The following is a 13120-nucleotide window of genomic DNA, read 5'->3' as shown; positions in this document are numbered from 1 at the left end:
GGGAGACACATGGAATTTTCGTCATTTTAATTCTCAATGTGAAAAGAGCTAGAGCTAGAGTTCAGACAATGCATCATTACCTGGGAACTTTAGGAGTAAGCAGGCGTGGCCATCTGGCTTTCAAGCCCTGTCTTCTAAAAAAAAAGGCTAACGAGAGAAATCTTCATTCTCAGTAATGAATCACAAGCGATTTACACAGATTTCATTCCACTGAAGCTGATGATTTCATCCTAGTGTAGTCATAATAAATAATGGAGATATTAATTTACAGTAATCCCTTCTAGGACTATGCCAGAGTAGCTTACCAGTTACTATTTAACTAAAATTTCATAAACTTGGAAAGAAACCCAATAGCCTTTGTTTTCTGTTATTTTCAGCCTTTTAAAATTTTAATTTTTTTAGTACTTTGCTGTAGTTATTTGACTTCTATTCAACTTGATGTTTTTATTTTATTTATTTATTCTGGTGCTTACAGATTTATACAGCAGAAATTAGAGCGAGCCACTCCAGCTGAACGTCAGATGGTATTTAGTGAGATTCTGCAAGCAGCATACCAGCTGATGACGGATGTGTTTGGCAACTATGTCATACAGAAATTCTTTGAGGTAAGTGCGTAAAGGAAGCTGTTCAAAGGTTTTTAACCTTTGAGTTTTTTCAGACGGGAAACCTAGACTATTCCAACTCCCGTGTTTGTGGTGTTGAAGGCCGCTCACATGCTTTTCTTTCCAGCTTTCCACAGGTTTGAATAATCCACTGATAGGTGATTTAAATTTCTTAGAGTGGCGTGAGATGACTTTCATAGCAACACGCAGAGATGTGTGCTTGGTTTTTCTTAACAGTGCCTTCTCTTCTCTCGTAGTTTGGAAGCATAGACCAGAAGTTAGCCCTTGCTACGCGCATTCGTGGGCATGTTCTCCCGTTAGCACTGCAGATGTACGGTTGCCGTGTAATTCAGAAAGCCCTCGAGTCTATATCACCTGACCAGCAGGTAATTGTAAGTTAGAACAATATTTTTGTATTCCATTACAAACAAACAAAAAAAACCCCACAAATGTAAAATGTTTCCTGTTTTGCTTTGTTGGGAAACATGCTTATAACAATATAGTAGTCTGATTCTTTATAGAAGGCACGATTCTTGTTAAATCATAATTGGGAAATGCACACTTGCGGGGAAAGTAACCTCTTACGGACCTGTGTAACCTGGTAATGCCAAATTATTCCTCTGTAGAATGAAATGGTGAAGGAGCTTGATGGGCACGTCCTGAAATGCGTGAAGGATCAAAATGGAAACCATGTGGTACAAAAATGTATAGAATGTGTCCAGCCGCAATCACTCCAATTTATTATCGATGCTTTCAAAGGACAGGTAATTAGTTTTTTTTTTATATTTACTTTCTTTAACTGAATGGTTACTATCCATAATCACAACTTCAGATAACATTGGTTAGCACACTGTTGCAAATATAGCCTTCCTAAGTGTGTCTCATTTGTTTAGGGTCCTATCCAGTGCTGTTGTTCTGCTGGTGCAACGGAACATTACTCCCCCGGAACCCCCCCCCCAACCCTCAAAATCTGATCCAGGGGGTTGGAGGACCCTCTGCAGCAGGCCAAGGAAGGGAAGCTCCAGTGTGTGAGCAGAACTCTGAGCACACATAGTCAGATGCAACCATTAATTTGCCATGTAGGGCCGCGCCAATACATTTTGGCACCTGAGACGAACCGCAAAATGGCTTACGCCTCTCAGCCAGGGAAGAGGCGGAGTGTGAAGATTGACGCCAGGAATAAAGGGGGGGATAAAGATCTATATCGGGATCCGTTGCCCTGTGGATTGTGCCACCTGAGGCAGTTGCTTTCCCTGGCCTCATGGGTGGGCCAGCCCTGCACAGGCCCCTCTGCTCAGAGGGAGCATGGCCCACCTATATTCAGAAGTCACCACCATCATCAACTATAGGGATATGGTTGCATGCATCCACTGGCAGGCTCTCTGCTTACCATGGCAGTGCAAGTGAGTGGGGTGGCAGGCAGATGAGGGTGAGAAGCTCACTGTGTCCCTTGCTGTCATTGGGTCCGGCTGTTACTGGCATCATGAGGCACACACAACCTGGGATGTATGCAGCTTCTTGGGGTTGCGGTATACCAGGCATGTCCAACAGGTAGATCACTGGGCATGCAGTAAATCACTGGTAGATCCCCCCCCCAAAGAAGCTTAACAACTGGCTCCCCTAAAAAACCTCAACATTTTACTTCCTCCCTGAAAAAACTCAACAACTTTGACCTGAACCCCAAAAGGGGGGTAGATCAGTGCCAGTTTTTAACTCTGTGAGTAGATCGCAGCCTCTTGGGAGTTGGCCACCCCTGCAGTATACTGTTCTCCACAAGAAAAGCTTGCTAGTCTTTTTTTTACTCTGCAGCAAGTCACCAAAGAAAGATAGAAAGAAAAGAAAAATGTGCTTATCTGTGTATGTTGAGAGTGGCATGTGCTTTGGGGTCTCTATGCATTGCTCTGCCCTGCCAGGTTGGTTCTGAACAGGGAAGAGCTTCCTTGTCATACAGAACCTCAGTTTTGATAAGTGGCTTTGCTTCATGAAGACTCCTGGTTATTTTTCAGTAGTGGGGTAGGAGAGCTTTAAATAATGCCAATATATTTGACATCTGGCAACCACTGCACCCCTTCGGTTTCTGATGGTACATGGGTAGAGAAGTATAAAAAGCCTGGGACACAAACTTTCACAACCCTCTAGCCTAAATACAGTGGACGCTTGGGTTGTGAACATGATCCATGCGGGAGGCATGTTCGCAACCCACGTCTGTGCATGTGTGGGTCGCAATTCAGCACTTCTGCACATGCACGTGTGCCGAAACCCAGAAGTAACCCATTCCAGTGAAAAAAGAAAAGAAACAAATTTGTGTCCCTGGCTTTTTAGACTCGTCTACCCTTGTATACTATGAGCCTAGGGCTTGCTGATCAAAAGGTCAGCGGTTCAAATCCCTGTGACGGGGTGAGCTCCCGTTGCTTGGTCCCAGCTCCTGCCAACCTAGCAGTTCGAAAGCACGTCAAAATGCAAGTAGACAGCGGGAAGGTAAACGGCGTTTCCGTGTGCTGCTCTGGTTCGCTAGAAGTGGGTTTGTCATGCTGGCCACATGACCTGGAAGCTATACACCGGCTCCCTCGGCCAATAATGCGAGATGAGCGCACAATCCCAGAGTCCGTCACGACTGGACCTAATGGTCAGGGGTCCCTTTACCTTTACCTTACCCTTGTATTACCTAAAACCAAAGGGAACATTGGTTCCCAGATGTGAATTTTTTTCAGCTGCCCTACCCCACTACAGTGGTCTTCAGAATATAGACCCCTTCACATATTAAACTCTGTAATGGGACATGAAGAAAAAGTTCCTGTCTTGTGCAACAGGGGACCAGAATTTTCCTATAGGTGCCGTGTAATTTCTTGCCGAAGGGAAAATGCACGAATATCTGTGTTAAATGTTACACAATATATTAAAAAGTAAAAGTCACTTGTTCTCCCTCCTTCCATGTTTACATCGAATGTTTTCCAATAATGTGGTGTAATTAAAGATGGGAATCTCTCCTTTTGAACACCTGAGGCATCTTCATCTGGAATAGAGCAAATTTAATGCAGTATGTGTTAATAATTATAACCCTGTCGTTTTAAGGTGTTTGTGCTTTCAACTCATCCTTATGGCTGCAGAGTAATTCAGCGTATTCTGGAGCACTGCACCGCTGAACAGACACTTCCCATTTTAGAAGAACTGCATCAGCACACAGAACAGCTTGTGCAGGTTGGTGTACACTGAAATATTTTGGGGAGCACAAAATGTGTAGCTGTGTTTTTATTAGCAAATATTGATCAGAGTTTGGGTATATTGGAAGTAAATTATTTTAAAAAGATCATGTCAACCTTTTCATTTGTTAGATTTTTGGTGTAGTATCTGTTGGGCATTATCACTTTCCCCATATAATGCTACCCGTTCATTACAATAATGAAAATGCTGCAATTCCAAAACATGGGTATGTAACAGTGGTCTCCTCTTCAACTTAGGTGTTTGGGTGCTTTAAAAAATTCTAAACTAATGTATATGCTTGAGACAACTTGCGTATGTTACTTTCAGGATCAATATGGGAACTATGTTATTCAACATGTGCTGGAACATGGACGCCCTGAAGACAAGAGTAAGATTGTGTCTGAAATCAGAGGGAAGGTTCTAACTCTGAGTCAGCATAAATTTGCCAGGTATAGTTAACAGTGAATTACTAATTGCTGTTTAATATTGGGCAGTGAATGACTGCTTTATTCTTCCCTTTTGTGCCTTTTTGTGCTGGGAGGAAGGGAAAGGAGAATGTTAGCCGCTTTGAGACTCCTTAGGGTAGTGATAAAGCGGGATATCAAATCCAAACTCTTCTTTCATCGTGGAACCCAAGGCAGTCACCTCTTTAAGGCACTGACCCATCCCCAGACCTGAAATACAATAGGGTCAGTTTAGCCATTGCTACTCCTAAGTGCTCCATGGGATAACTCAAAAGACTTGGGCCATGTGATAGGAGCCCAAGCTGGGATTCCTTCCTTTGCAAGCATCACCTTTCCTAAAAAGTGGGCAACACTGGCCGTGGGGAGCAGTTGTACTTCTCTCCGATGGATATGAGCATGTGATGTTACCTCTTCTGACACAAGGAGGAGTCATTTCAGCAGAATCTGCACCTCAGATTCAGCACGATACAGTAATGTTGTATTCAGCACAATACAGTAATGTTGTATTCAGCACGATACAGTAATGTTGTATTCAGCACGATACAGTAATGTTGTGTTGTCTCATAGTTTAAGTGCCATGCATTTCATTGCAATGTGTTGCATTTAATATGCTTAGTAATGTATTTAGCTGGATCTAATTTGTCTCTTTATGTATTCTTTGTTCCATTCCATTCTGTAATCTTTCCTGTATTCTGTTCCGTAATCTTTTTCAGCAATGTGGTAGAAAAATGTGTCACTCACGCATCTCGTGCGGAAAGAGCTTTACTTATTGATGAGGTGTGTTGCCAGAATGACGGTCCTCACAGTGCCTTATACACCATGATGAAGGACCAATATGCAAACTACGTTGTTCAGAAGATGATTGACATGGCTGAACCTGCTCAGCGAAAGATTATAATGCACAAGGTAATTGTGCATATCTGCTCCAGACTTTGAAAGAACTCTTAATTTTAAAATCATTCCCCAGCTTTTGCAAACTTTGGGTGACTCTTCCTTCTTTTGCATCTGACAGTTTCCCTCTCTCTCCCCCACACCCCAATAACTCCCTGTTTTAATTCCTCAATTTGTAAGTAGCATAATTGAAAATAGGATGAAAGTTAATGATACTCATTTCAAATAGGTTCTTTAAAATTTCTATGTTGTTCATATGAAAAGGGTAAGGGTTAAGGACCCCTGGATGGTTAAGTCCAGTCAAACTTGACTATGGGGTGCAGCACTCATCTCGCTTCAGGCTGAGAGAGCCGGCATTTGTGCGCAGACAGCTTTCCGGGTCATGTGGCAAGCATGACTAAACCGCTTCTGGCACAACGGAACACTGTGATGGAAATCAGAGCACACGGAAATGCTGTTTGCATTCCCGCCACAGCAGTTACAGTGGTACCTCGGGTTACAGACGCTTCAGGTTACAGACTCTGCTAACCCAGAAATAGTACCTCGGGTTAAGAACTTTGCTTCAGGATGAGAACAGAAATCTCACTGCGGCGGCGCAGCAGCAGCGGGAGGCCCCCATTAGCTAAAGTGGTACCTCAGGTTAAGAACAGTTTCAGGTTAAGAACGGACCTCCAGAATGAATTAAGTTCTTAACCCGAGGTACCACTGTACCTATTTATCTACTTGCGTTGGTATGATTTTAAACTGCTAGGCTGGCAGGAGTTGGGACAGATCAATGGGAGCACACCCCGTCGTGTGGTTTTGAACCGCCAGCCTTCTGATTGGCAAGCCCAAGAGGCTCAGGTTCATATAAATATGGATGAAAATGGTTGGAGCATGGTGCTGATAATGCCAAAATGCAGGTTTGACCCCCATATGGGGCGGCTGCATATGCCTGCATTGCAGGGACTAGAAGATCCTCAGGCATTCTTCCATCTCTATGATTCAAATATAACCATGCTTTTTCACTAGACTGTAAATACACACCTGGTTGCAAATAATGATGAACTATAGTTAAAAATAAATGATTGCTAAATGTGAACAAGCAGCATGCTTGTGTGTAATGCCCGCTTCACTCTCTCCATGCTTTATTTATGACTTATATGCAGTGCTTTTTTCTGGGGGGACGCAGGGGTAAGCATACCCCTAAACATTTTGTGAATCTAAGTTTGGCCTCATTAAGGGGCATTATTTCAATATGAGTAGGAAAATGAGAGTACCCCTAAACATTTTTTTAAAGAAAAAACAACAACACTGGATATATGTAATACAGTACATGATTCTCCCATTTTATCCTCACAGTGAGGTCGGTTAGGCTGAGAGTGAGTGGCTGACCCAAACCATTGAGCTTCAGTGCTGAGTGGGGATTTGAATCCTGATCTCCAAGGTGCTGCTCTTGCACTGCCCAGAAACATTCCACAATGTGGCTTGTTGTGATGCCTGAACCTGGATTCATTCCTCCTCTCCAAACAAACCATCTTCAGAAGCCAAATTTGGTTCTTGGCTTACCTCTTGTTTGTTTGGAGAAGCAAACCACTAGCTTGGACGTGAACATCATTGTCTGTGAACTCTTGTGAAGGGAAGGCTTGTAGGAAGACATACCTGCCCCAGGAGAAGAGTTCCTTGCTAGGAAGCAGTGGATCAAAATGTAGTACAGTGGTACCTTGTTTCTCAAACTTTTAATCCATTCTGGGAGTCTGTTCGACAACCAAGGCACGGCTTCCGATTGTCTGCAGGAGCTTCCTGCACTCAAGCGGAAGCCGCTTCAGACGTTGTGCTTCCAAAAAACCTTCGCAAACCAGAACACTTACTTCCGGGTTTGCGGAGTTCAGGAGCCAATTTGTTTGACAAATAAGCCATTCGGGAACGAAGGTACCACTGTAATTTTTCTTACGCCTAGTCCTCACTTGGGTTCATCTTAAATATTATTTGTCTCTGAAGATTTAATCATTGCTCTCGGAGTTCATAAACATTAACATAAAACTAACAAAGATGTCTTGAATATTCTACTTCGGTTTATCACCTTCCCTCTTTGTGATAGGAATGTTTTGATTAAAACCTGGATTTTCTGATTGCAGATTCGCCCCCATATTACCACCCTGCGCAAATACACCTATGGCAAACATATCCTTGCCAAGCTGGAAAAGTATTACCTGAAGAACAGTGCTGACCTGGGGCCAGTTGGAGGGCCACCTAATGGAATGCTTTAAGGACACATTCAGAATATCTTGAAGATGAATTTTATTGTGAATTATCAAAACATACAACTTAACTCAAAACGTTGTGATTTTTTTATATAAAAAAAACCCTATTTATTGACTCTTCATGCATTTGTAAAAATTTTTATTCATGTGTATATTTTTGGGGAATGAATTGCAACATATTGCCATTTCTTATCAGAGACCTATCAGATTGTGTGGCTCACAAAGCACAGAATGCCTGTAAATGATGTAACTATCCGAATAGCTCTCACATTTTGTAAATTTTTACCTTGTAAAGTCATTGAATAAAATAGTTTTTAAAGGGAAAAAAAGTACAGTATTCTTTTAATATACTGGCTCACAATCTGGTAGGTCTCCCCAACATCACAGCACATGTTTATATAGTTGTATATAGAAATTAGTTTAATTTCTCCCCCACCCCACCCCTTTGTGCGGAATCCTTTTTTTATAACAGATGAAAATAGATGATTGCATAATTATTATTTAACATATTACAGAAAGTTAAGTTCTGTATTTTGGTGGTTCACAATTTTATAATCCAAATAGCAATCAGGGCACTGAAGAATACCAGTAAGGAACGATAAAATGTGAACATTGAGGAATAGTTTCTACCTTTTTACTTTGGAAACTTTTTTTTTCTTTTAATGTAATGTGCCCTTTTCTCTAGCAGTGTATAAAAGCCATGTATATACTTAAATATTTAATTGATGTGCAAGATAGGGGAATAAAAATCAAGGTGGTACTTTGGTCCAGCAACGTACTGTCTGGGAAAAGAGTAAACCTGCGTTAAAATAATAGGCAGTCAGTGGGCATAAGGTGTGTGCTTTGCTTTGCATATACAATTGTAAGACAGGATTTGAAAGTGTTGATAGGCTTTGTGTTCTCACAGGTAGCTGCAAACAGTAGGCAGTTAATGGTGGAGGAAAGGCTTACTGAGACTTTGATAGCTCAACATCTAAAGCATGATTAAATATTCAAATAACTTTTTGCTTCCTTATAAATATAAGCATTATATAAGTATAGTTAATAGATGTAAGTTTACCGTTTGTAAGCAGATTTCTTGTTTTCAATGTTTTACAAGCCTTGCTAATTGAGTAGTGACGCTTACTTTGGTTGTACAGATGTACATTTGTAAACCTCCATGCTGTAAATGTAATTTGTTTTACCCCTTTTGGGAAGAAAATTTGCATTTTAGTGTATATTCATACCCCTGTCCCTTTTTTGCCCTGACATAGTGTTGTATAATGTAAATTTATTTCAGCAAATCAAGACTGATTTTTTAAAAGATTCTATCTTTATATGGTTTCAGAACTACAAACCAGCTTTCTTTTATCTATTATGAGGAAATGTTTTTGTTTAACATAGTTGTTCTGTTAATATGGATATTTGGGGAACTTAATCAGTTTAAACATTAATGAGAATAAAGGCAAATTAATGGACTGAAATACTGACCACACAAACCAGTGCTTCTTCCATCTTAAATGTGGCACGATTTGTTTTTGTACAGAAGAGTACTGTATTTTTGGACAGCTTCATCCTAAAGCAAATATGTATGATACTGTCAATTTTTCTCTGAACAAGACACTGTAACAGTAAGATAAAAGCTGTACATTTACAAGCGGCCTTATGTACATTTCCCAGTTTCCTTTTTAAGGCAGAATTGTGACCATATGTGTATAATTAAAATCCTTTTTAATCCTTTGCCTATGAAAATATTTTGGAAAGAAGCTTACTTTGTATATTCAGTTTCGGAAAGATAAAGTGCTTTGTATTTTGTTCAAGTCAGTATTTTGTGTAAACACTTCATTTTGATGTCATAACATAGGTGCTTTGTCTCAAAGCTGCTGGAAGTAGTGATTTGACTATAGATTGCATTAAAACCTTTTGTGGAGAGGCCTAGAGAAGATAGGAGAGCAACATGTCATCTCATTTACAAAATGCTCATTTTTATTAAAAATATAATCACAGCATACAGACATTTGCTTACAACAAAAATTAGTATGTTGATAATTTATTACAACAGCTCAACAGTTACTTACACCTTAAAATAACTGAAGTATCTCTCACAATTTGAATTTATATACTGTAGTAGTTTCCTTCTTTCCCTATATTTAACTTTTGAATATAAGTTTAATGACAGTTCTAGAACATTTTCCCAGTAGATACAGGAAACTACTAATCTTTCCAGGGACTTTGTCGTTGGATATGGTGGTTCATGTGAGGGGAGGTGCGTAATACCTCTAGTCTATCAAGTTAAAATTTCCTCCATTTGTCTCAGTCTTCAAACAATAATTCAGTATTCTTTGGTACATTTCAAGTCTGTTTTGTAACCTGTTGGCTGGCCTAAGTGGCATAGTTATACTCTAATAATCTTTTATCTTCTGTTAATCTGACCAATACTTTCTCTAATCAGTTGTATATTTCTGCAGAAGTAGTGTAGGAAACCAAGCATACTTCCCCATATAATAAGCTTTCTTGGTTTAAGGATGTTCTCCCCCTACAGTCTCTTCCCAATGTAGATTTGGTTATAGAACATTTTTTCCTAGTCTGTTTAGGTCTGTTCTGCCTCTAGGCTGCTCTTAGTTCATATTGAATAATGTAATGTTCACTTGTAATATGCTGTAAAGAAAACAACAAAATGAAAATGTGTGAATAACTTTATGCAATATGCTTGGTCTTATGTTTTGATTCTTATCAAAAAGCCTTGGGTTACACACTCAACTAAAATTGCTACTCTGATTTCTGGGTTTAGCAGGTCTCCAAAGGAAGTTTCTATCAGTGTTTTCTTCCTGGATTTAATCAGTTAAAATTGTGGATTTTTTAATCGCCTCTACAGTTTTCCATTTGCTAGAAGAGCCACTTAACAGTATTTTAACTGTCTTACTTTGGACCCTAATAACTTGGTGAAACTGAGCAAATTTTTATAGAAGTCACAGTAAAAGTGGGCTTTTGTGTGTCCCTTAGAGACTTCATCTATATTTGAGGGGGCTGGGGGCATTGCCAGTCCAATGGTGTGTGTGTGATTATGTGGGGTGGGGCTTATCTGGGTCCCCCCAATATTCAAGTTGGCACCCCTGAGAGGAAGAGTGCAGAAGGTGTTTTTTGTCAATTTCCCCTTTCTCCTATAATGCTCAGTACTACCACCTTTGAAATTCCAGAGCAGCTTTTCAGCAGGGGAGCAAGGTGGGATGTGCCCCAAAATACTGTTGTCCCCAGCCCACTTTTCAGTGAGAGCATTCCATGAGTGCAGTCCTGCTCACAGGAACTTCTGGGTCTTCTCCTCCACCCAGCCTTTGGGCCCTTCAGACATTGTGAGAATCCCATCAGCCTCACCCAGTGTGGCTAATGGTTAGAGTTGCTGGGATTTTAGTCCCAGACACCAGAGGGGCACCACGTCATGTAAGGCTGCTCTAGATAAATACCGAAGAACCTGTGACCCATATTCCAACTACCTGGCTGGCTCTAACGGGAGTTGGAGGCCAACCACATCTCAGGGGCTGCAGGTTCCCCTTCCCTGAAGTGTCTGTCAGCATTTTCACCATTAAATCCACACCACAGCATTTCCAGAGACTCCAATGTTTCAGCAGCGTCAAACAGTAACTCTAGCAATGGAGCCCTAGTTGCAGACCAGAGCAGAGAGACATCCTTAGGTCACTACTCTATCGCGTAAGACTTGGCAGAAATGGTCAAATACGTTACAGTAATATATAAGAACGGGGCAACTTACTTATGGACCTCAAAATGTTGAATTGCAGTTGCTGTTGGGCTCAACTAGGATAGCTAATGGCCAAACGTACGGGACTGGTACTTAAGCAAGTTGTAGGAGGCCACTGGTCAGCCAGCATTTATAGAAGCAGAATCTTCAGCCAGACTGTTAAACATACATCAACTTGATGACACCCAGTGGAGTTTTCCCATTGGCCTGATTTTGAATCCGATCGCAAGCTGCTATTGAAACAAAAGTTCACCAGATGGGTGCAGTTTGAGAAATGGGCTCCCTGTGGAACTAGTCCTTTGGATCCAGGCCTAGGTGGTCATATTACATCCTAGGCTGGTTGGTTGGTTGGTTGGCTGCTTATTTATTTAGATGGCACTTTCATTCACTCTCTTCAGCAAAGCTTAGTGGAGCTCGGAGTCTTAGCAGACATAAGATATTAGCAGGTCCACCTTCTGATTTCCTAACTGACGTTATAGTAGTTACTTAACTCAGTAATGGGAAAACCACCAACACACTTCCTTATGGCCATATATACAGTGTGCTGGCAAGTTTCTTGCTTGCATTTTGCTGCAAGGCTTTCCACCCTTTTCTGGACTGTAATGTTGAGTCACAGGTTACACCTCCAGAGCCACACCTATTTTGTTTTCTTTTAAGGTCTCCGCATTTATTCAGAGCACTCTTGTTTCTTTCCATTATCGTTCCTGCGAGGGAACAGGGAAACCTAATGAATGAGGTTTTTAGTAGCCAAACATCCTACGGCTATCCCATGGGCCATCCCTTTTCCCGGAGACTTTGCTAGTGATTTTATGCTGGCTCTGGTTTCTATTAAGACTGGACTGGATTCTTCATGCATAGTCATAATTCAGTGACAATTTTTGCTATGTTGCTTAGATTTGTGGCAGCTGGACACTGGAATGTGTTGTAGTGCCTGCTGAAATTTTTTTAAAATTCAAAGGTACATCTTGAGAACTGAATGCAAGGGGAACTGGCAAGTGCATCCTAATAGCTAAACATTAATCTGTTAACTAGGAACTTGGGCATCTGCCTTTATGTTGGGTTGGATCCATCTAGCTTAGGACTGACTGGCAACAGTTTGCTAGTGTTCCACGAGAGATGTCTTCCTCAGCCCTGCTTAATGGTACCCGGGGGAACTGATCAGGGATGTGTTGCATCTAAATTCTCTAGTGAATCTAAAAATTTGCTCGGCTAGAGCGACAGACCCTTAAAAAATGTTCATACCAATCACTACACAACTAGAGATATGGCAAAGAGTATGGTTGCCCCCAACAGGGTTTTCTCTCTCCCCTTCTCCCTTTCCTTCAATTGCAAATCCCCTCATTCAGTTTTGAAGTACCCATCTATTTCAGAAGCACCCCATGTGACCAGTGCAAAGGCTGAAAGTCCCAAAGTCAAAAGCTTCATCAGCACATAGAAGTAGGGGCACAATTAGTGCTCACAGTCACTGGGGCGCATGAATATGGGGTTAAACTGATGGTCTAGTTCAGTATTGTCTACTCTACATTGACTGGCAACAGCTCTCCACGACTTTAGGCTGGCGTCCCCAGCCTAACCTGGCCTTACCTGGCCTGGCCTTACCTGGGGATGCCTCAAGGAGGCAGCAGGTGCTCTAAATTTGATCTGTACCGGAAGATTTATTTTGTAGGAAGGGGAGCTCTAACTAGATAATTTTGGAGGTGGGAGTGGAGTGATACAAATGCAGAATACCAGACCCATCAGTTAGGAAGATGGATTAAGTGAAACAAACTCTTAAAGATGCAAGCCAAAGCATGTCATCTGTGGGAAAAGACCAACTGAAGTCAGTGGGACTGATTTCTGAATATGGGTAGGATTGAGTGGTAAATACCCCTGCTTGATTGCTTTGCTTAAATTGTGAGCTTTGTGCTGTGGCAGCTGCTGGCTGCTCATTCCTTCATTCAGCTGCCTGATACCCCGTGGCAATTTGCTGATGTTTCATCAGAGCTG

At 41.4% G+C, this 13120-nt stretch overlaps 1 protein-coding gene across 19 annotated transcripts in view; it reads left to right on the top strand.

Moving 5' to 3' along the window:
- Window positions 1-10079, top strand: part of PUM2 (pumilio RNA binding family member 2) — a 58356-nt gene extending 48277 nt beyond the window's left edge. For 13 of the 19 annotated variants that reach the window (XM_035110011.2, XM_035109994.2, XM_035110012.2 and 10 more), the window contains 7 exons: window positions 476-605; window positions 860-994; window positions 1229-1366; window positions 3675-3800; window positions 4131-4252; window positions 4981-5173; window positions 7276-10079. In XM_035110011.2, coding sequence (XP_034965902.1) covers window positions 476-605; window positions 860-994; window positions 1229-1366; window positions 3675-3800; window positions 4131-4252; window positions 4981-5173; window positions 7276-7407 — 976 coding nt within the window. In that variant the 3' untranslated portion in view covers window positions 7408-10079. The remainder of the gene's footprint in view (window positions 1-475; window positions 606-859; window positions 995-1228; window positions 1367-3674; window positions 3801-4130; window positions 4253-4980; window positions 5174-7275) is intronic. The other 6 variants (XM_035110004.2, XM_035110009.2, XM_035110001.2 and 3 more) reach the window with 1 other exon arrangement.
- Window positions 10080-13120: the final 3041 nt, after the last annotated feature.

The sequence above is a fragment of the Zootoca vivipara genome, chromosome 3 (assembly GCF_963506605.1).
Source record: "Zootoca vivipara chromosome 3, rZooViv1.1, whole genome shotgun sequence".
Classification (NCBI taxonomy): Eukaryota; Metazoa; Chordata; class Lepidosauria; order Squamata; family Lacertidae; genus Zootoca; species Zootoca vivipara.
The sequence above is the reverse complement of the archived record's forward strand: the minus strand, read 5'-3'. Positions and strand labels throughout refer to the sequence as shown.